The sequence below is a fragment of the Herpailurus yagouaroundi genome, unplaced genomic scaffold (assembly GCF_014898765.1).
Source record: "Herpailurus yagouaroundi ecotype Mexico unplaced genomic scaffold, PumYag 246, whole genome shotgun sequence".
Taxonomy (NCBI): Eukaryota; Metazoa; Chordata; class Mammalia; order Carnivora; family Felidae; genus Herpailurus; species Herpailurus yagouaroundi.
Genome location: NW_024412463.1, coordinates 2,390,800 through 2,417,512, shown reverse-complemented (window position 1 = coordinate 2,417,512; position 26,713 = coordinate 2,390,800). Strand labels below are relative to the sequence as shown.

Below are 26,713 nucleotides of genomic sequence, written 5' to 3'. Positions count from 1 at the left end.
CGTTTCTTACCTGATTGTCTATTGCTTGTGGTCTCAGGAGGTGAATGTTCAAGCTGGAGACGTGACAGGGCTTTGGGAGAGGTCCATACAGGATGCCACCGGAGAGGAGGGCAGGAAGGGTCCCCTGTGATGGCTGATGGTCCCTGGGGGCATTTGAGATTCTCTCTTGAGGACCCGTGTGCCAAAGTCAAAACCCCCAGCCCTCCCTCCCGCTAGTCCTATCGTTTTCAGTGCTGAGTTGTTGCCGGCGTCTAGAACTGTGTGAGGCACATCGGAGGCACTTTGTCTGTAGTCCGTAAACGAATAAGGGAACCTGAGCCTTTTTTGCCTCATCTGTAAAACCCGGATGAGTGCCTGCCTCCTTCTGGCCTTTATACATAGAGCATGTCCTAAGGAGCCATGGGGACAGCAGGCGCCATAGTCCTTTAAAAGTCAGTGCTCAAAATTCTGGGCAAGGTGCAGCTCTTACTTTTTAAAAAGTTCTTTTTTCTTTTAACTAAGGTAATATATGCTCGTCGTGCAATGTTTAGAGTATACAGATCACTCATTAATTATTAGGTACCTACTGCAGGCCAGGCTCGGAGTCCAGGTGAAACATGAGGTGTTCATTCCATTGAGGAAACAGACATTGAACAGGTTAAACAATCAATAGGATCATTTCAGGTTGTATTATTTATTTATTTGTTGGTTTATTCTTTAAATGTTTATTTTATTTTGAGAGAGAGAGCGAGAGAGCGAGAGAGCGAGAGAGCATGAGTGGGGGAGGGGCAGAGAGAGAGGGAGACCCAGAATCCGAAGCAGGCTCCAGGCTCCGAGCTGTCCGCACAGAGCCCGACGCGGGGCTCGAACTCACGGACCGTGAGATCATGACCTGAGCTGAAGTTGGACGCTTAACCGACTGAGCCACCCAGGCACCCCTGTGGTAAAGAGTTTTAAAGAGAAAAAGTAGGTAATAGGAGAGAATGCCTGGGGAGGAGGTTTCCTTTATGTTGGGGTAGTCAGGGGATTCGTCTCCAGGGATGGATTCATTTAAGTTGATTTTTGAATGACAATAAGGAACCAGCCACTTGAGAATCAGTGAACATTCCAGACAGAGGGAACAGCAAGTGCAAAGGCCCTGAGGCAGGAGAGCTCAGATATTTGAACAATGAAGAGGCCTGTATGGCTGCCTGCAGTGGCCGAGGGAAGGAACCGTAGGAGATAAAGCTGGACAGAGAAGAAGGAATCTGATCACGCAGGACCTTTGCAGGGCATGGAATTTGAATTTAATTTTTTATGCACTGGGAAGCCATTGGTGGGTTTCAAGAAGAAGAATGATGTTACCTGATTTACAGAGATCTCTCTGGCTGCTTGTAGAGGCTATTTGGAATGGGGTGGGGCTGAGAGAGAAGCAGGGAGATAATCAAGGGGGTGGGTGCAGTGGTCTAGACCAGAGGTGGCAGCCGTGGGACCCTGGGGGGGCACAGGAGCAGGTGAGAAGTGATGGGCTGGCAGTTCGGCCAGTTTGACGGACAAGGGGTGGGATTTCAGTGCAGGATTCCTGCAGAAAAAGCGTAAATGAAGAGCGGTTCTCACGGGGGTGATTTTTGTCTCCCAGGGGATGTTTGACGGTGTCCAGAGACGTTTCTGATCCTCACGGCTGGGTTGCAGGGGTGGGGGGTGGGGGGAAGCAGTTTACCGGCATCTAGTGGAGAGGCCAGAGATGCTGTTGAACGTCCTACGATGCGCAGGGCGGCCCCTGCAACAGGTAATGAGTGATCCGGCCCCCAGATCAATGGTCGCCTTTGGTCAGTCCGCCAAGGCTGAGAAATCCTGACTCGCTCGTTGTTGTTGTTGTTGTTGTTGTTTTTTAACGTTTATTTATTTTTGAGACAGAGAGAGACAGAGCATGAACGGGGGAGGGGCAGAGAGAGAGGGAGACACAGAATCGGAAGCAGGCTCCAGGCTCCGAGCGGTCAGCCCAGAGCCCGACGCGGGGCTTGAACTCACGGACCGTGAGATCGTGACCTGAGCCGAAGTCGGACGCCCAACCGACTGAGCCACCCAGGCGCCCCTCGCTGTTGCTCTTTAAACCCCGTATCTTAAATAAATGATGGGGGACCCTGATAATCCCAAATGTTCCCATCTATCTAGAGAGGTCCCTGTGCTGTGCGGTAATTGTTCGGTAGGACACAGCTCTCCGCTTGACGGCCTTTCCCCGAGAGGCCCTCTGCTCAGTGAACGAATGAATGAATGAGTGAGTGAGCGAATGAGCGCGGGAGCCGCCTTCATAAAGAGGTGAGTCAGAGCGGGTCGGCCCCCAGTCTTCCATCATGTTACGAAAGCCAGGCCCCGTGCGGCCGCACACAAGAACGGGCTCCTTGTTCCTGTATGATGTGATTTGTTCATCTGCCAGCGTGCCCCGCCTCTCCCCAGGTCACCGGCCGCGGCCGGCTTCCCGCCGTCTCGCCGTGCGCAGGGCCCAAGAGCTGTGCGGGGGCCCTCCAAAAACCCACCCTTTGAAATGAAAGAAACTGGATCTTAAAATCCCAAAATAGAGTACGGAAAGGTACACCTCACGTCTGCCTTCCCCTTTTCCCCCTCGTGGCAAAAGTGACTCAGAGCTCTTGGTCTGGATCCAGAGAGACCTGCGCGGCCCTGGGGCTGGGGGCGGGGGTGTGATTGTGTTGGGGACGGTTCTCACCTTTCCGAGGGCCCTCTTGCATTTCTGGAGTCCGCCTTCCCCCAGCCCACCGTCCCGGGGAGCTTGCTCAGCTTTTGGCGGCCGCGAAAAAGGAGGGGCCGGAGTGTATGTTTCGCCCAGATGTCCCTGTCTTTGGTGGAACGTTTATGTAAAGCTGAACCGCGGTTTCTTGGCGGAGCTTTTATCAGTGTTCTCGCGGGGCTGCCGTCAGGGCGGGCAAGGTAGAATTCTTGCCCCAGCATCCTTGGGGTGAACACATGCTGCCGGGTCGGGTACCACTAGATCGGTGGGTGCACGGACGGGCCGAGAGCTGCCTTGGGTCCTCAGCTGCCCCCCTGCGGGGCACTCGGTCCTCTCCCCCTTCCCCGCTTCTCCCAGAGCCCAGGCCCCTGGCAGACAGTGTATCTCCTGTTCCTCAATATCAGGCCAGAGCCTGGAATGAGACTCCGGGAGAAACGTTTTTGAAGTGTGCTGTCCCTTCTTGTGGGGTCTTTGGGTGGACACACAGGCGGGCTGGGGGGGGGGGCATCGCCCGGACCTTGCTTTTCCCTCACCGTCTCCATGAGGCTGCCAAGTCACTGCACTTGTGACTCTGTCGCTGCCTGGAGAAGAGATTGTCCACTTCATTTTTCCAGCCCGGGTTTGTCTCTTCTCTGACTTCCAATGGACTTGGCTTCGTATAATATGTCTCTTTCACGGTGAGACACATTCCTGCAGACTGGCTCAAATGGGAGTGAGTTTAGGCGGACTCCAAATGTGGGGATTCTCTTCCAGACATGAATAAGCCTCCTCTTTCAGGGTCACTGGAGGATGAATCACTCGGCAATATGTTGAGCCACATAGGAGCCTGAGAATCAATCTGTTCATTTATTTACTCAGCAAATATTTATTGAGTGTCTACTACATGCCAGGTAGTGCTCAAGGTGCTGGGCCACAGTAATGAACAAATTTTCATTCTAGCGGCAGCAGGAGGTGGGGGGGGGGGGCAGACAATAAGCACAAGCATGAGGGGACACTTAGCACCGTCAAGAAGGAAATCAACAGGAAGCTATAATGGGGGCGATAGTCAGGTGAGGGTGGGGGCTCTACTCCGGCCAGGCCGCTCAGAGAAGGCCTTGAAGTTAGGCTAAGGTCTGATGAATTGGGAAGAACCGGCCACGGGCAGACGTGGGGGGAGGGTGTTCGAGGCTAAGGGAACAGCCAGTGCAAAGGCCCTGAGGTAGGAGCAAACTCAGCCTGTTGAAGGACCGTCACGGAGGTCCGGGTGGCTGGACCAAAGTTGGGGCGCTGAAGCTGGTGACGTGGGCAAAGACCAGATCATGCAGGGTTTTGTAGGCGGGGATGAGGCGCTTGGAGTTTAGTCTAAACATATCTGAGGATCGTTACGTTTCAGGGCGGAGGGACCACCTTCAAGATGATCTCTTCCACGAACCGAAACTAGAGGAGAGGAATTTGCCAAAAGTCACCCAGCCATTGGTGGGAGAATATTAATAAAAGCTGATATTTATTGAATGCTCGCTGCATGCTTTGGACGTCACTCACTCAATCCTTCCAACAGCCCGGTGAGGTGCGTCACGTCCTTAGTCCCATTTACGGATGAAGAAACTGAGGCCCGGAGAACTCCCTAACTTCCCTTCCATGACCGAGGGAGTGCCAGGGCCAGGATGTAACCCCAGACAGTCTGGCTCCAGGGCTTACGGCCCTGTGTCACAGTGACCCCACTCGAGGAACAGCACAGAAAGACGACCTGAAAAGTACTCGTTTGGCTTAAAACAAAAACAAAAACCAAAACAAAACAAAAACACCAAAAAACCCCCAAACGCTGACTCAAAGAAGGCTTGCATGTTTTACTCCAGGACTTCCAGACTCCTCTCTTGTATGATTCAGTCACTCCTTGGCCAGAGAGAGAGGTGGTCTGGGTGGGGGGGTGCAGATGGGGAGCCACAGCTGAGCTGACGTTTCTGCCGGGTTGGACCAGAGGCTGGGGGTTCAGGGCAGAGGGGGGCGAGTGAGACCCGAGAAGGGAAAGCTGGTGTCTGTAGCCCCTGACGAGGGGAGGGGGCTTTGTGTCTTTGTTCGAAGACTGGGGGTGGGGGGTGAGGAGGGGAGAGGAGAAAGAGGGTGTGGCTCTCGGTCCGGGATCCCGCTCGCTAACGTACCTCGCCTCTGATCTCTCCATGGCTTCCTCGGGGTTCCCGATGTGGACATGGTAATTGGAGACAAATTTAGCGTGTTTCGGGCCATCAGGCCTCTCTTCAGGCAGCGTGCTTGCTGTGCGGTAGATAGGTCTGGTTTTAATTTCCAGTGATGCGAGAAATACAGAATGACTTGCTTCTTAATTTAGAATCCTGAGAGGCACTGTCTTGTTTTGTTTTCGAGCCTGTGCCACATGTCTAATTCTCCCTCTCTGGGCTCGCCATGTGATTCCACAACGTGGCCCTGTCCGTGGGTGTCCACGGCGTGCCGGGCACAGAAGGTCTCCTGTCCGGCTGGGGGCGCCCCAGCTTGGGTCGGAAAGAGAGACGTGGGGCTCCTTTTTCATCACATGCTGGAGATGCCGTCCCCTCTGTTTGGGACGGGGCGGTCCAGGTACCGGTGGTCCGACCAGCTGAGCCCTCCCTGCGCTGAGCAGGACGCAGCGGTCGCTCCGGGCCAGGAAGGTAATTTGAGCTGGAGCGGAGGCGGTGTGGGCAGCAGAGCATCTCTTGGTCAGGGGGATGGGGATGGTCTGGAGAAGTTGCAGCCACTCAACCCCCTCCTGTGGGGCTCTCCTCCCCTGTAGTGTCGCTTACCCGTCGAGCAACAGCATGGCATCATCGTAGGCGCTATAGGTGGCTCAGTGAACAAGACAGACAGGTTGCTGATGATGTAGTTGGAGGAGGCAGAAAAAAGCAAATAAATACACCGTGCGAGGTCAGTCAGCGGTAAGTGGCTGACGTAACGTAAAGCGGTGTGGGTGAACGAAGAGTGCGAAGGGTGTGGGGCACCGTATTGGGGTGGGCCGTGGGGATGAGGAGAGGCTTGAACGAAGTGAGGTGCGGGCCCTGTGGGTCTGGGGGAAGAAACTTCCAGACAAAGGTCACAATAAGTGTTGCGACCCTGAGGCAGGAGGGCTCGTTGGAACACAGCAAGGCCAGTGTGGCTGGAGCGGAGGGAATAAGGAGGGTGGTGTGGGGATGGTGAAGACGGGACCAGATCATCCAGGATCTTCTGAGTCCCGGGATAGACATCGGCTTGTTGATCTGAGTAAGACGTTGGCTGTCGGTGGGGAGCCTGGGAAAGGGGGGTGGGGGTGGTGTTGAGCCGGGGAACAGGATCTCTAACTTAAGATTTTAAAGATCGTTTTGGCTGGTATGTGGAGATGACACGGGGGGAGGGGGAGGGGGAGGGGAGGGAGGGCAGGAAGGAGGCTACTGCACCAGTCCAGGCAGGAGACCGTAGAAGCTGAGACCGGAGCGGTGGTGATAGGGCTGGTGAGAAGCAGTTAGATTTCGGGTGGATTTTGAGCGTTGAGTCACCAAGACTTGTTACTCGCCTGGATGTGGCGTGTGGTTTGCTTCTCTCTTGGTTTGTAGGCCCCATACCCCGAACCCCAAGGGAACCTGCTGGTGCTTGGGCCTTCCTCTTCCTTCGCTGAAGGGTCCCACCTTGGACTCCTACCCCCGAGGTTCCCGTGGGTGGGTCCTGGGTCTTTACTTGGCATGCAGGATGGGATGGGGCGTGCCTCTATGCCTTGACGGCTTCAGGGTTTCTTCCTTGTGGCCTTTAAAAGAAAGGTCAAGATTCACAAAGAGAAAAGCGGGGATGGGGGGGGGTCTTCTTTCTTTGAAAGAATGTTTTGGCCTTATTTAAAAAAAATTTTTTTAACGTTTATTCGTTTTTGAGAGAGAGACAGAGGGTGAGCAGAGCGGGGGAAGAGAGAGAGGGAGACACAGAATCCGAAGCAGGTTCCAGGCTCCAAGCTGTCAGCACAGAGCCTGACGCGGGGCTCGAACTCATGGACCGCGAGATCATGACCTGGGGCAAAGTCAGACGCCCCAACTGACTGAGCCAGCCAGGTGCCCTGGCCTTATTTTTTTTACATTATACATTCAGAAAATAATTTTTCTGTTGAGTCGTAATCATTGTAATAGGTTCAGGGGAGCTACAACCACGGGCTCCTGGGACAATAGAACTTCTCCCCGGGAATAATCAAAATCCAGTGGACATTTTAAAAAATAGCGTCTGATTCTATTTTTATTTTAAATTTTATTTTGGATACACACACACACACACACACACACACAGAGTCCCCACCCTCACACTTTCATAACAGAAATGGATATATTCGTTCTTACTATTGATGGTACATTTTGGAGATGATTTTATATCTGGATATGAAGCGCTTCCTTAGAGTTGCCCAGGTTGTGCACTGTACAATGCCAATGGATGCCCTTCATAGTCATTGTCATGCCAGTTCCTAGGATACTCATTCTTCACCGTAACAGCCTTATACTGCGTAACATATTACTACCAACCTAACCAGCCCTCTTTTGATTGGGCCCAGTCTTTTGCTATTTTAAAGAGTGCTGCGTTGAATAACCCTGTCCTTTGTTTTTTTCTGCACATCTGCCAGGGTGTCCTCCGGCCAGCCCACTCACTAGCAGTAGAATTACATCTTTAATTTTGGAAGATAACCCCAAAATCGTCTGCCACGGATTTGTCGGCACCGCATTTCTGCGGGCTCTGTTCTTAGGTTTATGTATTTCAAGCAGGGTCACCACCTGGGCGGCACCCTTGTTCTGTCTGTGGTGTCAGGGCACGTAGAGCAGATGAAGGAGGCCAGACCCGGATCCGAATCCCTGTTCTGCTGCCCGCGTGCCGGGGAGGGGGCTGCTCACGTCTCTGAGTTTAGCTTCCTCGTCTGTAAAAGGGCAGCTGCATAGTTCATGGAACTTCACAGGGACGGAAGCGGGGAGACAAGCAGCGATTGATGGGGCAACGAATTCTATCTGGTACTGGTGGTAAACGCAGCAAAGGAGATGGTTGCTGAGGGGCCCCGCCCCACCTGGGGAGCAAGGAAAGACTTCCGTGGGAGTTAAGATTGGAGCCACACTCTGCCGTGTGACCAGGAGTTAACTAGGACAGAGGTGGGGGTGGGGGGAGATCGTTCCCGACGATCAGACGCAGGGAAGATCCTGTAAGGGGCCGGGGCGCACGGCGGGGAGGGGCCGGGCCACACGCGGCATCGCGGCCAGTGGGAGCGGGAGAGACCGATGGCCAACTGAAGCGTCTAAAAGGTCATCCTGGCCGCAGGGTGGACGATGGTGGGTGGGGACTGGAGGGGAAGGTGGGCGTTGGGACGAGGGAGGAGGCGATGGAGGGAGAGAGTGCACTTTAGGCAATGGAATTGACAGGACTTTGAGGTGGAGCCTGTATGAGGGAGAGGGATTAGGATTTAGGGCCAGGATTAGAAACCCGGGAATTAGCATTTCTAGCGAAGTTAATGTGTGCTCCCTAGATGGGTACGGAGTGCTTGTTGGGTTGCCTGAGGCGAGAGCAAAACCATGGTCTGGTTTGCCTGGTGTGTGTGTGTGTGTGTGTGTGTGTGTGTGTGTGTGTGTGTGTGTGGGTCTGGGGGGGGGGGTCTGTGTCTGGGGGAGGGGGTTGGGGGGCAGGCAAGTTCCACACTCTTCGCATCCCAAAATAAAGGCAGAATCTGGGATGCGTGCACATTTGTAAAGATCTTCTCCCCACAATGCCTGTGGGGGAATCGCAAGAAAACACCCTTAGGCGCTTTTCTCTTCTTTCAGAGTGAAGTCTTTGAGGACGGTACCAATTTCCTAATATTCCAAATTCAACAACAAAAGAAGCTACTTAACATTGTTAAAGTTTGATTTTGGTAAAATTCAAAACAGTTTCTTTGGCCGGTTGCCATGTTGAAAATCAGTCCCACGTTTTGGACGCGGTGGCAGTTGTCCATCTGAGAGTGTTTAAAAAGCTCTGAGCAGAGTCGATAGAAAAATCGTTTTCAAGGAAATGTCCTGCCCGCGCGCTCGCTGCAGCGTTCATAGCAGGGGAGAGTTAGAGCGAGCTCACTGCCCAGCTGGGGGGGGGTGGGGGTGGGGAGGTCAAAGCTGTGGCCTGGAATAGGACGGAAACGCCAGGGCGAGGCAGGTGGGGCGGGGGTGGGGGCAGAGTTTAAGGCCGCACTCTCTCCCGGGCGCCTGCCTCGCATTTAGACAGTCCTCAGAACCAGGCCTTCCTTAAATCACGTGACCCTGTGCCCAGGCACCTGACCCGGTCCTGCTAGTCTGAGCCCTGGATACCGTGCGGCCCTTTGAGATCGCCTCATTAGACAAGATTCAGTGACGAGTGACAAGGGGACATGGTCACCCTGTATCGTTAAGTGGAAATAGCATGTAAGATAGAACCCCAGATATGTGGGCCTAGAGGAAACGTCTGGAAGGAATACATTAAAAGGCTTACTTATTTTGAGGGAGTATTTCCTTTATAACTTACGCAGTTTTCGTATGGTCTGTTTCTCCGACCATGAATGAGCTGTCACTCACTTTTCCTTTGTCTTGTTGTAAGGCTAATATCAACAAAGATCGGTGTCCTTTTATCTGTGCACCGGGGCAGTTAAACTGCTGTTGGGAGCGGGAAGAACTTGAATTTGGCAGGGGGTGGGGTGGGTGGGAGGCAGGGTCTGATGAGCCCTCCCTGTGAACATGTGCGCCTCTGAGGAGTGGACACCGATGTTCCCCTCTGGGTCCTTTTTGCTGAGCTGGGGGGGGGGGTGCCCCTGCCTGTCTTGAAATGCCTCCTCCGGGTTCCGGGAGAGTTGGCCTTTTTCTGAGTTAAGAGGCAGGTATGACACAGAGGAAGCCGATAAGGCCACATCCCTGGGGTTCCACCCGGTGGCTCTGGGGCTGTAGGGTTTTGAGGAGGTCCCTCAATCCCGCCGAGCCTCAGCTTTCTCGTCCAAAAAAGGAGGAACCCTGCTTTCCTGCTGTGCAGATTCCACCAGCTATGCCACTCCCTACCCGCGTCTCAAACCTCACGATGTACCCTAGAGACATCCCTTCTTCCTGGAACCCTGTCAGCCGCCTGGGAAATGACAAGAAGCAGAACTTTCGCTCTCCCCTCGGCTGCAGGAAACGGAGCCTCTTGTGCTTTGGAGACCGGCTGACCGTGAGCTTCTAGGTTGCAGCAGGTGTCTGCTAAGGCCGGAAGGTGATTTCTGCTTGCCCGGGCCCCTGGGAAGACCTTACCTTTGGAGAAGCCTGGAAAGAGGCCTCGTGACCGAAGTGTCCCTAAAATGGGGACCACAGGGTGCAGGGGGCCTTAGGGGCCGATCATGCCATCCCAAGACACGAAGCGCTCTTGGCGAGACCCAAATCGCTCAGTTTTTTGGAGAAGCAAGTAAATGGCTACACGCCCTTCTTACCAAACCTCCAGATTGCTGGCAGGACTGTCCCGAATGAGCGCGCGGGGCCCTGGGCACCTGCTGGTCCTTCTCGGGGAGGGGAGGGTGGAGGTCCGAGGGTGGAGGGGAAGCGTTCTTCTCATTTCATACGAGGTGGCGAGCTTTCTTCCCTGGGCCCTGCCTCCTTCCAGCTCCCACGTCAGAGGGGCTGTTAGCCCGCAGAGAAGACTGGAATTAATGCCCAGGTTTACCACCCACAAGCATGTTTCGGGTTGTTTTCCACTTTAGCGGGCTTTCGCAGACAACCTTTACCTTTCCATTCAGTTCTGTAGTACTACCTTTGTGTTCTGAGTCATCCTCCTCCGGTGACCAGGAAGATTCTCGGTTCACGGGCACCCTACAGAAGTCATCTTACTTTGTCTTTGAAAGAGCCCTGGGGAGTGGGAGGTGGTGTCCCTGTTTTACGGGAGCATTTGAAACTCAGAGGGGCGGAGCCACGGCTCCAAAGTCACACAGCTTTTCAGAAACCGAGGCAGGATTGAAATTCAGCTGTGACCGGCCGAGGGTGAAATCCTTTCTTCTTTCTCCCGAGTCCAGAGCCCTCTCCGGTGTCACCTGGGAGAGGGGGCCTCTCAGTGAGGTGGGCGCCCATCTGTTTGCACCGCAGTAGCTGGTCCGACCCAACCAGGGGGAGCTCTGGAATGCAGAGACATCCTTCTTGAAGGAGTGGGTTTCTTCCTCCACAAAGGAGAAACATTGTTTGTGCTGAATTTTCTGATGCCCTTCTTTCTCTCCTTCCATCCCCCTCTTGCTCCCCCAACACCCTTGATCTCACAGTTGAGCCCTTACTTGTGTTTCCTGACGTGCATTTCTGCCCTGTAGTCCTAGACCCCAGAGCAGCTGTAGACCCAGGTGGCAAGGACACGGAGCATGTGTCGGTTAAGGGGGTGGCCTGAGAGCCCGGAATCCACATCCTAACTCCGTCCTATGCTAGCTGTGTTAACTGGAACAGATCGCTGGTCCTGCACAAGCCTCGGTGGGTCCAGCCTACACAGAGCTGTGATGCACGTAAATCATCGAGCTCGGTGCTGGGCTTGTGGGAAGTATGACTGAGCTGACGCGTCGTTGTTGATGGTGACCACGGATCCAGTATGTTTACTGATCACGCTGAATACGGTAAACAAAGTTCCTGCTACCAAGATGCATGGACCTCGTGTTTCGGTGGGGGAGAGAGATACTAAGCAAACAACTAACAAAACAAGAAAACCTCAGGTGGTAATGAAGTCATCGTGCCAGTGGTGTGGTAGTGAACCTTGAACATCCATTCTCTGGGGGAAGAAAGAAAAAAGAGCCTCGATTTGTAGCATTTGCCAGTTTTGGGGGTATCGGTATCCCTACTGTGGGGGACTTCAAGTGACCAAAGTGGCACCCACTGACTCTTAAAATGCCTAAAAATTTAACAAGTGGGTCTTGTAAGGCCCCCAGACCTGGCTTCAGCCTTGGGTGTAAGTGCATAATGTGGTTTGGGAAGGATCTGAAGAGCTCTGAAGATGAACTGTACCAGCAGAAGGTGTTCTAGGCAGAGGAGGGCTGTGCAAAAGCCCTGGGGTTGGAGAGAGCTGGGTGTGCTCCAGGAGCAGAAGGTGGTTGGTTTTGGCAGGACTCAGTGGGGTGGAGGGAGAAGTGACAGGCTGGGCCGGCGGAAGCCTCACAGACCACGTTTGGATTTTATTCTAAGGCCACAGGAAGTCTTTGGAGAGTTGTAAGCGGGGGAGTGTCTGTGTCTGATTTGCACTTTTTTTTTTTTTTTTTTAAAGGCTCTTGGGCTATTTTGTGAAAGGCCAGCAAGAGACCAGTTAGGGGAAGTCGTTGTCACCCCAGGGAGACGCATGGATGCTGGGACTGGTGTGCGTGAAAGGGGAGAGGTTGAAGTGGCTGGATTCAGGTAGAACTGTAGGGATGTGACACAATTTTTTAAAAGTATATTTACTTTTATTTATTTTGAGAGACAGAGAGAGAGAGAGAGAGAGAGAGAGAGAGCACGCACATGCACAAGAGGGACAGAGAGGATGAGAGAGAGAATCCCAAGCAGGTTTCACACTGCCAGTGCAGAGCGCTATGCAGGGCTGGAACTCACGAACCCGTGAGATCGTGACCTGAGCCGAAACCAAGAGTTGGACGCTGAACCGACTGAGCCAGCCAGGTGCCCCCAGGGGTGGGACAGGTTTTATCTTCAGGGCTGCTTACCATGAATACACCCAGGCTGCTGCAATTTCTGTTCTGTCCTGGGGAGGAGGAAGGGACTGAGACCATCGGGGCTCACTCTCTGTCCTACCTACTTTTCCTTCTCCACCCAGCGGGATGCTGTGTTTACTGCCTCCTGATCAATCCAGAAGAGGAGGTGAGGAAATCTGTTTATCTTGGGTCCAAATGTAAAGCAAAACCAACAAAAACAAATCTCGTCTCAACTCGGCCCTCCTTCCTTTGATTTGTGCAGAACAGGACCCTGTTCTGCAGTTGGCATGGGGGAGAAAGATGAGAGGTTCTGACTTGGATTTCCATCTTTGCCCTTGGGCAACTCTTGGGTGTGTATGACAGACGGAAATGCTGTGGGTGTCGGCCTGGCAGCTTATGAAAAAAGATGTCACCTGGCTCTGCTCCACTCCCAGCCTGTCTCTGTATGGTTTTTAGAAGGACACGAGAGGACTCCCGTCTTTCTGGAACCGTGCCGTCCAGTAGAACTTTTCTTGACGGCGGACGTGTTCTGTGTCTGTGCCGTCCATCACCATGGCCACTAGCTATCTGTGGCCACCGAGCACTGGAAATGGGGCCAGCATGACTGAGAAACTGAATTTTCCATTTTATTTAATTTTTGTATGTATTGTGTTGGACACCGCAATTCTGGACCACATGTCGTCCTCCATTGCCTTAGAGACTTTGTCTTATGGAAGTTGATTGGAGATCCTAGTTTTTTTTTTTAATTATTTTAAGTTTATTTATGTTAAGAGAGAGAGTGAGCTGGGAAGGGACAGAGCAAGAGCAGGAGAGAGAATCCCAATCTGACAGCACAGAGCCCGACATGGGGCTCGAACCCATGAACCATGAGCTCGTGACCTGAGCCAAAGTCGGACGCTTAACCAACTGAGCCACTCAGGCACCCCTAGCCTGGACAATTTATATTACTCAGAAGCCTATTGCTGTAATTAATTCTTTATATTTCATTTGTTTTAGTAAGCATTTTTGTGCATGACTCCTGACCGCACGATTTTTTTTCTAGGGTACGTAGTGAGAAATGGAATTACCAGGTCATAGGGCATATGTAGTTTTAATTTTTAATTGAAATAGTTATACCAGGTTATGTTCCCGTCAGCTGCGTGAGAGAGTGCCTGTGTGCCGTCTGTAAAACACGTGATTGTATCAAATACCAACATGCATGCCCTTCTAATAGGCAAAAAAATGGTATCCCAAGGTAATTTGCATTTTCCCGTTTACAAGTCAAATCGAACATCTTTTCCAAGCTAATGACCATTTGTTTATCGGTGAGTTGCCTGTTCAAATTTCTTGCTCATTTTCTGTTGGATAGTTTTGTCAATTCATTCAGCAAATGTGTACTGGAATACCTGCCATGTGCCAAGCCTTATTCTGGGTGCCAGGGATGTTGTGGCCAGTAAAATAAACAGACACACCTGCCCTCAGAGAGGTGATAGTCCAGTTGTAGGAGAAGGACCTAAGCAAAAGGAATTGAGGAGCTATGTAATAATGTTAGATGGGATAAAAAGAAGGAAAAGCAGACAGAGAAGAAGGAAGGAGATAGTCCTACCCACTGGGGGTAAGACTCAGTTTTAAACAGGATGGCCAGGAATCTTGTCCTTTACTTATTCATTTGTAGGCATTCTTTATGTATTCTGTGTACTAATCCTTTGCCCGTTCTGTGTCACACACATTTTCCTCCAGTCTTTAATTTTCTTTTGACTCAGATGATGGCACTTTAGCCTTGCTCTTTATTTTTTTTTAATTAAAAAAAAAATCTAACTTGTTGATTAGAATATATTCATGTAAAAAGCATAAGTTTTTTCTTCTGATCTTCCCAAGCAACCCGTGTCAAGAGCTCTGGTTTATCTTTCCTGATTTTTTTTTTAACGTTTTTATTTATTTTTGAGACAGAGAGAGACAGAGCATGAACAGAGAGAGAGGGAGACACAGAATCAGAAGCAGGCTCCAGGCTCTGAGCCATCAGCCCAGAGCCCGACGCGGGGCTCGAACTCATGGACCGTGAGATCGTGACCTGAGCTGAAGTCGGACGCTCAACCGACTGAGCCACCCAGGCGCCCCATTTTCCTGATTATTTTTTTGTCCTCACCACCATGTGACACTCTCCCCACCACCCTGCTGGCAGCTGAGCACTGGCAGTTTCCGGCTGTTTCTCCGTAAATACAGTTCTAATCTCCTACCTTCTCACGGTCGCAAAGGCTCCATTTTGGAGAGGATCTCTGTAATTCATTGTTTGAGCAGCCCTTCTGTTGGGACACCAGGGTTCCTCCTAGTTCTCCTTTCCTCCAGGTGATGGGGCAGTCCTGCACTCCTTCTGCTGCCCAGGAGCTTCTCAGATTTTTGAGGGACTATACCCACCAGCACCCTGCATGCTAGAGGTGTGTAATATTTTGATTTTGTTTTCTCCCCCACAGCTCCATGGCTACATGGAAAACAAGCCCCTCGGGCTTCAGATCTTCATTGGGACAGCCGACGAGCGGATCCTTAAGCCCCACGCCTTCTACCAGGTGCACCGCATCACGGGAAAAACTGTCACCACCACCAGCTACGAGAAGATCGTAGGCAACACCAAAGTCCTGGAGATCCCTCTGGAGCCAAAGAACAACATGAGGGCGACGTAAGGGCTTGGGGGCCGAGGGTGGTGGGTCTTTATGGGGAAGTGGGGGGGGGGACCCAGGGGCAGGGATTTCGTAGCGGGGACTCTCTGGAGTTGAGTTGGTGGAAGGCGTCGTGGATGGTGGTTCCCACTCTGCGATGGGCCCATAGAGATTTGTTTGAAAAGTTTCTATTTCAAAAGCTTTATGTCTAAATACTTTTCTTGTGTGCTGGGAGAAAGACTACCTATGCGTCTTTGGATTAGGTTACTTGGGATGAGGCTAAGTTGATTTACGTGTCAGAACGTATTTTGCCTAAAGAAAATTTTTAAAGACGCAGATAGGTTGAAACTCACAAAGGAATAGGCGTGTAGCTCAAATTTGGGAAACGTTGCACCCGTGCACTGGAGTTAAAAAAAAAAAATCTCTTTATTAGAAAATAACCTTAACTTCCAAACGGTGAGAATTTTACAGAGGACCCTGTCTGCCGTTCGCTCGGCTTTGCCGATTGTGAACGTTTTCCACGTTTGCTTTATCACTTCCTTTGCTCCTCGGTTTTTCCTGAACTGCTAGACACGGTGACTCTTTACCTTTACATAGTTGAGCGTGAATTTCCTCAGGACTAGAACGCCTAGGTTCTTTGGTGACCACAGTACCTTTGTCAAATTAAAGACGTTTAACGCTGATCCACCCCTCTTACCTATCGAAGAGTCTCCAATCAGTTTTGCCAGTTGCATACTTGAGTTTGTCAGACGCTTTTGAGAGTAGAGAAACTGGCATGAAAAAGTTCCCTAGGGAGGTACTTTCCACCGGGGAATTTCTCCAGTGACTTTGTGAGTGTTTGACCCCCATCGGGGCAGTCCGTTCCTGGCTGGAATCCTGATCGGCGGATTGTAATCCGCTCTCCCCGCCCCCGCCCACCTCCCCGTCTGTGGCTGGCGGTGGAACCGTTTTGGTTAACTGACTTAGGTGGTTTTGTGGGTGATCTTGCCTGTTCACCGAGATGGTCAGTTCTAAGTGGGGTTCTCAACCTCCTCGCAGCATTGACTGTGCGGGGATCCTGAAGCTGAGGAACGCGGACATCGAGCTGCGGAAAGGCGAGACGGACATCGGCAGGAAGAACACGCGGGTGCGGCTGGTTTTCAGGGTGCACATTCCAGAGGCCAGCGGGAGGATCATCTCCCTGCAGACTGCATCCAACCCCATCGAATGCTGTAAGTTGGGCGCTGGGCAGCGTCGGCCTTCGCCGCGTATACTGAACGTGACCTTCCGCCCCGGGCAAGGTGCTCAGCAAGAAGGCGCAGGACCCGCAGGGGTCGACAGGGGGCCCGAGATGACCAGAGGGCCCAGACCCAGAGCACATTGAGCGACTTCTCTCCGCTCTCATTTGCTCGTGGAAGGTTTTGTGGCCTCACAGGAAATGAAAAAATAATACAGCTAACGAGTAGCCTCCGGCTTTGTTTAGAGGATTCGAAAACGTATAAATGTTTTGGTCGGAAAAAAGGTAGATGCAGTTGGAGCGAGTTTACTGTACCCAGTGTCTTCTTTTCCTTTCCCTTAGCCTCTCAGTGGTTCTCGCTGACCGAGCGGTGACTCTGCTGGTCAAGATGCTGAACGCCCAGCAGTCAGTAGCTCCTTGAATATTACGGAGGTTCTAGGCCACAGCTGATGCTCGTTGTACAGAAGAGGAGGGGAAGAGATGAGGGGTTGGCCACCCCGGGCCAGCAGGGCTGGGATTGGGACAGGAGCTCTGGCACGCACGACCGTGCCCCCCCCCCCCCCCCCCCAGCCCCTGCTGTCACCCTCGGCCCATCCGTGCCTATTCACTGAGCATCTGCCCACTGTGCCCAAACCAAAATGCAGAGGAACTTCAGAATCTCGTGTGCAGTGGCCGAGATCTGCCGTGTGGAAGGGCTCTGAGCAGAAACGCGGCTCAGTTCTCATCGGGCTTTGAAAGAAGAAGGCGCTTTGGGCTCATTCACGGGTACTTGAGGCAAGTTGCATGATTGGTTTTTGCAGTTAGAGCTGGCAAAGCTTCTCGTTGGCTCAGTGTTTGAGAGTTTAGAAATCATTCGTCCAAGCCCAGAGAAGAAAACAGGAAACGTTGTTGCAGAAACAAAAGCCGTTTATGTTATTTCTGTGTTCTTCGAAGAGTAGTTTTTATGGTGTTACGATCACGTTCCGTATGCAATTATGTTTCGGGATTCTGTTTCCTTTTTACTGAGCATTTTACCCTAACTGTGTGCCACAAAACTCAGTGGCCTAGAGAGGCCGGGGAGGTCACACGGATAAGTGGAGATGCAGTCAGCAGAGAGTGGTGGGGACCAGGGACCAGGAAGGCACATTCCCCACCTGAATGGGCCTGCCTTCTACAACTCCAGCCGGCATTTCCATGTGGGCAGGGAGACTCGGAGGTGGCCGGATCCTCTGGCTTTTTAAGATAAACCCCAAATCTCCTGATTTTTAAAAAGCAGCAACAAATCCAAAATACCGTGTGGATTAGAGAAAATCTTCATGTGGCTTTGATTAATCAGAGAGAGTCTTAATCGGACACTAATGAGTAAAGGAAAAGCATGAATATCTTAGGCAGAAAGGGTTGGGGAAGACGGGCCCTCAGGATTTCATTTATTGATTAAAATTTTTTTTTCACGTTTATTTATTTTTGAGGGAGAGAGAGAGAGAGAGAGAGCACGCGCAGAGGAGGGGCGGAGAGAGAGGGGGACCCAGAATCTGAAGCAGGCTCCAGGCTCTGAGCTGGCAACACGGAGCCCGTTGTGGGGATTGAACTCACGAGCTGTGAGATCCTGACCTGAGCCAAAGTCGGACGGTGAACCGACTGAGCCACCCAGGCGCCCCTGGCCCTCGGGGTTAAAAGCCAGTGAGGAGAGACTGTGGGCCCTCTTGGGGGGAGAAGCCAGACCTTGGTCTTGGTCGGTCTTTGGAAAAAAGATGAAGGGGCCCTAGGATTTCCTCCAGCCACGGGAGTCACGATGTGGATCGGGCCGCACACGGTGCCGAGTCTCTGCTCTGACGTTAGAAGAGAAAGACCCAACAGCACACAACAAGGGAAAACAAGTGTTGAAAACTATGTCAGAAACATGGGAGTTCCCCTGCTCTACCCAGCAGACCCCACCCCTGTCCCCTGAGCGCTGGGCACAGTGGCCGCCTCACTACGGTGATGGTTTTGAACATCTCGAGATGTTTTGGGAAGGAGACCCGGGCTCTTCCTCAGTAATTTGGGGGATTTTGAGAAGATAAGGTCTCCTTTTTCTGGCAGGTGACTCACTCGACAGGATGGGGCTGTGGTTTGTAGCAAGGTGGGGAGCAGGCGGCCTCAGGAGGGACCACACGCCAGAGTCCCTGTTCCTCTCCGTCTCTGGGTCCCTCGGGTCAGTGTATCTCATGTTGATCTGAGAGTTGAAGGATCAGCGCTGAACCACCAGCAAGATCTTCAGGGTGTCCTGAAGTCATTTGAACCTTGAACATGGGCTTTTTTTTTTTTCTCTCTATATTTGGCTGATTCAACTACCTCCTTTTGACAGATAAGGAAACAGACTTTCTTGGTAAAGTGATTCACTCACTTTTTTACTCAGTAGAGCTAGGGTCTCCAGCTTTCTGGTTCTGTGAAATACCTTCTTATGGTTTCTAGAACACCTCCGTTTCTTGCAGGGCCAGACTCAACACCAGCTGGCCACACGCTCTGTCACCCAGAATCTTCTGTCCTTTTTGTTGGCACCTCTGTTCTCTTTTCCGAGACTGGTGCCTGATCGTTAATATAAATATTTATTGACTAATGGGCTTACTATTAGAGATTCAGTAAATATTGACGACTAGTCCGTAGCACATAGTGATGATCCTTCGGGAGATATTCAATAAATATTTATTGACTAGTTGACTTTTGTATATGCCCCCCGGGGAGGGTGAGCTGGTAAGAAAAACATTCAGTGGACTCATACTTATTGGCAAGGCTACCTTACTTTGGAGGTGCTGATTATATAACGTCTTGGGGAATCAAGGATGAGTTCTCAGATTCTAGCGAAAACAGGACAAACCCTGGAGGCCACTCTTGGGAAAGTAGGCCAATTTGCTAGACTTGTAGATTCCTTACGTTGATGCATAGCACGCCGGAGGTCGAATGTCACCTTTGCATAGACGGGTGCTCTGTGTGTTTCTCTTTGCACGAGACGTTCAGTATTGCCAAGGAGATGCTCTCAGTCCCCTCCCTGATTGTCAGCAGAGCCGATTTCGAAGCTTCTCCAGTCCGCCTGGCTCTGGGTGCCGTCCCCAACCCTTCCCAGTCCTGATGGATAACCGGGTCTCCCCGGCTTCTCTGGGAACGTAGGAGAGTTCAGGAGGGAACACGCTTGTCTTCCCCGACGACAGACCTCTAACTCTGCTCTCAGGGTTCTGGAGGCCAGAGACCAGAGCCCAGAATCCAGGTGACCATCAGATTGTTCCTAATGGAGACTCTGAAGGGGGGATGTTCCAGGCCCCTCTCCTAGCGACTGGCAACGGCCGGCAGGCACTCTTGACTCTCCTTGGCTTGTGGGTCCGTGACTCCAGTCTCTGCCTCCTGTTCACGTGACCCTGTTGTCTGTGTGTCCTTCTCTGTCTCTTATGAGGACACTGTCACTGGGCTCAGGGCCCCCACTAATCCTGCACAATCCACCCTCCAGTTTTACCTTATTTGTGCCTTCAGAGATCGTATTTCCAAATACAGCCACGTTTGAGGTTCTGGGTGCCTGGGGCTTTGTTCAACCCATGACCCCTCCTCCTCAGCTACATTTCTTGATGTCTCAGTCGCCTCTGGCCCTCAGTTCCCAAATCCACTGGGCTCTTTCTCTGTCCTCTCTCATGGCTTTTGCCCACACTGTCACCTCCATCCAGAACGCTGGTTCTCAAACTTGGCCGCACACTGGCACCACCTGGGGAGTTATTAAAAAACAAAACAGAAAACCCCCCAATGTGTTGCCCGAATCCCACCCCAAAGATGGCAAGTCCCTTGGTCTGTGGTGGGGTCTGTGCATGGAGAGTTTTTGGAGGTCATCCAGTGATTCTGATGTGCTGGGAAGCGTGGGGCCCGCTCACCTTGCCCCCTCCGGTCCCTCGGTTGGCTCCTCCTTATCCAAGGTTGCTGTGTCCATGGCCCCTCAGGGAGGACGCACGCCCCCGACCCTACAAGGTACAGGTCCCCCACTCTGTGCTGACAACCCAATTTACTCCTTGGTCTCTCTCCTGTAAGGACAGAGACCAGAAGGCATCAGCCAGGGCCCGGCACATAGCACCTATCTCTAAAATGTTTGTTTAAAACAAAAATCGTGAACGCCAGCCTCTCCAGGCTGCCCAGCGCAAGAAGAAGGTGATGAGGAAGCAGAAGGGGGCTGTCGGCAGGTGCGAAGGCCTTGTCCCATGAGCGTCTCTCTGGGAATCTCCTCCCTGCCCCTCTCTGTTCTTCGAGAGAGCACCCAAGGCGGTTTTCCACCAAGTCCTGCCCACTCCCGGCACAGAATAGGAATCCACTTTGCTCCTTGTGTAGGCACTGGGGCGTGGGTGCATGGTGTAGACCAGAAAGTAGGTTTTCTCACATGCTCTTTTCAGCGCCTCCCTTCTCGTGACATAACTGTGTGTCACCGAGTTCTAATTGAGATACAACAAATGACACAGAGCGTGCGTCTTCAGTTCAATGATTTTCAACAATTCAACGGACCTGCGTAACCACCGCTCACAAGGAGACGCGGGACATTTCCTTCCCTCCTGGAAGGGCCCTCACACCCCACAGCCAGTGCCGCCTCCCCATCCCCACACACAGGCAACCACCGTTCTGATTTCTATCACCAGAGATTAGCTTTCCCTGTTCTAGAACCTCACGCCATGGCATTGGACAGCGTGTACTTTGTGTCTGGCTGGTTTCGCCCAGCATCAGCTCGGTGCTTTTGAGAGCCATTGCTCTTATCACTTGACTCTGGCTGCTGTGAACCTTCTGATCCAAATGCTTTCACTGCCCTTGGGTGAACACCCGGGAATGGAATGGCCGGTTCACGGGGAAAGGTTATGCTCCAGTCTATGTATTTTCCAAACCATAAAATGATTTACTCTGAGCCAGAGTGCATGAGAGCTCCATCTGCCCCACGTCCTTACTGGTGTTGGCTTCTGCCCGTCTTTTCTACCGGGAGCCACTCCGGGAGCGGAAAGTGGACCTCCTCATGCATGATTTGCATTTCCCCAGTGGCTCACGATGCTGAGTGCTGGCGTGTGCACCTGCTGGCTGTCCCGGTGTCTTCTTTGCTGAACTGTCTGTGCACAGCTTTTGCCCTCTTGCGATGGGGTCACTCCTCTTGTTATTATTAATACGTGTCAGTTGTTCATGCGTCCTGGGTAGGAGCCTTTTGTCCGATGTGTGTAGGATGAATATTTTCCCCGGTCCACGCTTGGGCGTCAGTATTTTATTTTGACTAAATCCCAATGTATCATTTTCTTTTCCTTTGGGATTAGTGCTCTTTGCATTCCCCCAACAAATTTCTACCGGTCTGAAGGAAGCAAAGGTATCCTTTTACGTTTTCTTCTAGAAGTTGTTTGATGCTGGGTTTTAGGTTTAGGGATGCACTCCATCTCGGGCTAATTTTGGTGTCAGGGGTGAGTAGGGTCGGGGTCCGTCATTCACCACCCCCAGATTGGCCCACCTCGGATGCCCTTTCCTGGAAGCAAGCACTTGGACAACCCGACCGTGTTCCCCTCCCTCGCCAGCTTTCCTTCTCTGCCCCGCTTGACTCTTGTAGGTCTGGCTTGGGAGACGGGCGATCACACGGCACTGCTTCGTGAAAATCTTAGGAGCAGCGGGACCAGACTGGCATATTGCCTCCTTTCTCGTGAAGCAGAGCTGCTTACCTCGTTCACCTGCTTCTGCCAGAGGCCGAGAGGACCTCCATAATTCTTGTGGGCGTCTTAACGTGGATTCTTCCACTGAAAACGCATCTGGAGCGCATGATACGCTGTTCTAGGCACTGGGGATAAGATAAAACAGTGGTCAAGACAAAAGTCCCAGTCCTCGTGCGGGCCACATTCTAGCGAGGAAAACCCACCCTAAATAATGAAAACCATCATTTTCAACAGTGAAGTGTGATGACGAAAATAACCAGGACTATGCGTTGGTGACTTGGGGGGAGGGCTGAGCAGCAGCAGCCTTGGGTGTGCTGAGCAGGGGAGACTTCCTGGAGGAGGTGGCATATTAATCTGAACCTGAGCGGTGGGGGAGCATGGCCCAGCTGGAGGATACAGTAAGTGCAAGGGCCCTGAGGCAGAGAGAAGTTCCACATCTTCAGGGAAAAAAAGGGCAGCTGGGGAGGCTATGTGGAGTGAATACGGATCAGAAGTCTGAGATGAAGCTGGGGACTTGGACTTTGTTCAAAGTGACATGGGAAGGCTTGAGTTCTAAGTAGGGGGCTGACACAATGGGATGCATATTCCAAAACTTGTTTAGCGCGGTCCCTGGCACATAGTAGATGCTCATACATGCTTGAAGACCAAATGAAGGAAGGAAGGAGACCACAGGGACCCGGCAGGGAAGAGGTGAAGGAAGAGGAACAGTGACCACAGTCAGCTGCTGTGCGTCAGGCACCTTCTGTGTTGCCCCCGAATCATCATAAAAACACTGAGCTCAATGGCCGTTCCCGTTTTACAGTTGGGAAAACGGAAGCACGGAGAAGTTAAATAAGTTGCCCGGGGTCACACGGCTAGTAAGGGACCAAACCAGCCGTGACCTCCACATCGTGCTGGATCTCGGGACGCCCAAGGTTGAGGTAGGTCACGAGTGACAGATTAATTTGGGCTGGAACCGAAAGTTTGGCCTCGTGTCGTGTAAGCCAGAGACCAGCCCGGCGACCCTCCGAGGGCTCCGCGTGCCTTCCCCGCGGCGCTGTAGCAGTAAATCGTGGGCGACATTCGGGCATCGGGCGGAGGGTGGCTAGGCCAGGCCTTTGTCAGCCCCCTGCCCTCCAAGGAGACTTTTGAGCAACGACTGAGAAGCCACGTTTCCGGCAACGTTGAAGCCTGTGTGACGGGGAGAAGCCAGCTAGGGTAGTGCTGAGGTGTGGGCCTGGGTTCAAGGAAATGCCTCTGCCACTTACGGGCTCTTTGGTCCCAGGAAGTCACTTACCACTCTGTGCCTCAGCTTCCTCATCTGTAAAATGGGGACAGTAACACTGGGTGTCTCTCGGCTCCCGTCGGGGCCAGACGAACGCGTGTACACATGGCAGGTGCCAGCCGAGGTCACCACAGGCCAACCCAGCGCCTGTCTCGTGGGGTGTCTCACACCTGCTGGCTGCCCTCCCCACCGCTTTACAAAGCGGCCTTGCCTGGGCCTCTCACGGCCGCTCTGTGCCTGCCAAGGTTAACAAACACCAATTGTTTCAGGCGTGCCGGCCCCGAGCACACGCCCTGCTGCTGAGACGGGACCTGGAAAGTGACCTGGCCGGAGGAGTGCGTGGGCCAGGGGGTGCGTGCAGGAGACCTGGGCGCGGGGGTGGGAACGCAGGAGCCAGGTGGCTTCTCCGCTGATTGAAGACAGAGCGTCCGGCCCTTCACCGGGCCGGTCACACAGGTGCGGGGAAGGCATCACCCCCCCCCCCGCCCCCCGCCGCCCGACCGAAGGCCTGCGGCGCCCCTGACCCTCGCGTGTCGGAACTTGGCTCCACGGTGAGGCTCGCCTCGCGGACTGGCTCGGCTGGTGCACTCAGTAACATTGCTGGATTGACACCTGCCAGCGAGTGTCGGGGGCCCGGAATGCCCCCCTCGTGGAGCTCCTGTTCTAGGGGGTTGAGGTTCGGAAGAGTTTTGGGGTTTGCTGCGGCCGCGCGGCTGGCAAGGAGAAGGGCAGAGCTGGGGGTGACACCCGTGTCCTTTCCCCCGTCCAGGCCACCTGGGTCCATCGGTGACCGGGACACTCGTCCAGCTCACGGAGAGGCCTGCAGCTCTCGGGGAGGGTCTTGTATGGAGACACGTGGGAATGTCCCCGCTAGCACATTGGAAGAGGATAGTAATTGAGCAAGAAAGTAGCTCCCGCGATGGCCCATGAGCTTTGTGGGTTCGATGAGCTGAGATACACCAGCCCTTCAGGGCACACGTCACTGTCCCATACTCCAGGTGAGAAAGCTGAGGCCCCCTGAGGCCTGGAGTTAGAAGGTGGTCACATGCACGGCGGACCCCGTGTATTCGTGCCCACGGTACCCCACTCCTGTGGTGTGAGTGCCGACAGGACCCTCACAGAGGTGGACCCCACATGCAGGGAGCATTGGGGTCTGCTGTCCCACCTCCCACTTCCCAGGGAAGACCGGGGAACATCCGGGGCAGGGGCCGAGGGGCCTGAGGGGCCGGTCTCCGGCCAGGTCTGAGTCAGCACCTTATTCTGAGCCGGGCCGGAATATATCAGCCAACGACGGTGGCCTGATGGAGACACAGAACGGTGTGCAGCAGCCGGAGCACTGTGGCCAGGGGTGGTCAGGGCTTCGGCCAGGACGAGGCTTCCGGGAGGCCCCTCCTTGCCTGGGCTGGCTGGCGGCTTTCCCACGGGGAGGCCTTTACCAAAGAGGGGCCTCTCAGGGTAGTGGAATCCCACGGTCTAGCTTGCATTCGTGTAACTCATTTAATCTGCAAACAGCCCCATGAGGCTGGTACTCTGATTATGCCCATTTTATAGATGAGAAAAGAGAGACACAGAGAGATTACGGGACTTGCCCACGGTCCCAAAGCTCGGAGGTCACCGAGCTGGGCTTTGGACTTAGGCAGCAGCCTTTTACCCACGGCCCCAAATTGCCTCTTCACGTGTGTTATAATAAACAAAAATGTATACGTGAAGTGCTTGGAAACCCAGGCGCTCTCTATGGCGGCTGTAATTATTCGCTATTGTTAGCAGAATCCACCTACTTTGCGGCATCAGAGTTCTCTGTCCAGCCTCTCCTGCCTGTCTCCTGAGGTTTTTCGGGCAGATCGTAATTCTTGGCCACACGCCCCAGTGACGGGGCGGATCCTAGACAGGCAGGCAGAAATGTTCCGTCTCCAGGCTGACTCGGGCAGACCCCGCAGGACCCCACGCCGGTGAGAATTTCCCCTCACCGCTTTGCCGCTCCCCATCAGCCACTGTTGCCGGTAAAAGCAAACACCCAAACTGGTTAACCCAACAGTGCCCTGTTGATTCAGAGCTCGTAAAACACAGGAGCCCCGAGCCCCTTTATGACGTGCCAAAATCTAGGGGCAGGAGGGAGGCCTGGGGAAGTCTCTTGGTGAGGGCCACCTAGAAGCTTGAGCTGGAACAAGAGCTGGGCCTAGACTTCGCCCACAGGCGAGAGCGGGGCCCTCGGGATGGCTTTAAAATGGTGGCCCCTGGTTTGGGGGGAGAACAGTGCAGGGTAACCGGTTTGGGTGGTTTAGATTCTCTAACGGTGGAAAGGCTGAAGGAGAGTCCGGGGGCTGCTGATGGGGGCTGGTGTGGGCCCGGGCTTCCTGAGAGCCCTCCCACAGGTCCTGGGTGGTGTCGGTCCAATTAGCAGCCATAGGTGTGAGAAGTTGCATCAGAGAGAGAGGAAGAAGCAGACCCCAGGAGGGTAATTTTGGTTGCTGTTTGCCTCTCTTCATTCAGTTCCTCTTTCGGAGGCTAATTGGCTTTGTTTGCTTTGCTTCTGGGCTCTCTGAGGATGCAGGGGCATTCCCTGGAGGAGGTCCCCTTGCCCGGATGTGGCCTCTTCAGAGTCAAAGTTGGCTCTTAAACAAATGTGGGCAACAAGTCACCTGGAAAGATTGTTCACATGCAAATTCTAGGAGCTCCGGGTGCAGTGGGTTGAGGGGTGGCTTGCGGAGCTGCATGTTGATTAAGCACCTCCTCCAACCAGGTGACCTGGGGACCTTACTTGGAGACACTTTGGCAGTGAAGGTTGGGAAATCCTAGCTAATGGTTCAGGATCCACCAAGACCAGCGGCGCCCAGAGCACACGGGCCGTGTAAACACACAGGACGTGGTCGGCACACATTTGGTGAAATACTGACTGTAAGGGGGCCACACTTAGCCAGTGCCTGGCGCGTGGGATGTACTCGAGAAACTACAGGCTTTAGCGTCGGTGACCTTGCTGGCTGAAATTTACCGAGGCAGAGACGCTTCGTGTGCGTTCTCCCATGGATGCCTCGGGACGGCCTGGGAGGGGGGTCTGGGAACAGTTGCACTTTACAGGTGGGGAGCCAGGTTTGGAGAAGCCCACGCGAGGGTCACTCGAGCGAGGACCGAGGACCGCCCAACGCTCTAGCCCGCACCCAAGCTGGGGCCGCCCCTGGATGGAGCTGAGTAGCCTAGGATTTGTTTCTCAGTCCCTCAAGTGTCGTGAACAGTGCCTCCCTCGGTGCTCCAGCAGGGCCGTCATGTAAGGGTCTGTTACGATAACAGATGAGGAAATGTTTTGAAAACGGCTGGGCAAGAAAGAGCGGCAGTTTGGAAGCTAACAGTGTTAAAGAATAGTTTCTCGAATGGTTACTGTGTGCTAGGCCCTGGCTGAGAGCTTTTGTTTTATACTCGATGGTCTTGTGTTTGTCCTGTTTTGTCCTGTTTTGTCGTGGTAAAATACACCTAACACAGTTTACCATTGAGCCCGCCGTAAGGACTACGGTTCTGGGGTGTGGGGGACACTCACGAGGTGGCGTTACCACCAGCCGTATGGGTATGGAGCCTGTCCACCACCCCAAAAAGGAACCCCAGACTCCTGGGCTCCCCCGTCCGTT

General features: G+C 53.1%; 1 protein-coding gene across 8 annotated transcripts in view; it reads left to right on the top strand.

Annotated features, from left to right (window-relative positions):
- The window catches only part of NFATC2 (nuclear factor of activated T cells 2), a 155,895-nt gene that overhangs the window by 66,197 nt on the left and 62,985 nt on the right, over positions 1-26,713 (top strand). For all 8 annotated transcript variants that reach the window (XM_040459816.1, XM_040459813.1, XM_040459819.1 and 5 more), the window contains exons 4-5: positions 14,777-14,979; positions 15,998-16,170. In XM_040459816.1, the coding sequence (XP_040315750.1) occupies positions 14,777-14,979; positions 15,998-16,170 (376 nt within the window). The remainder of the gene's footprint in view (positions 1-14,776; positions 14,980-15,997; positions 16,171-26,713) is intronic.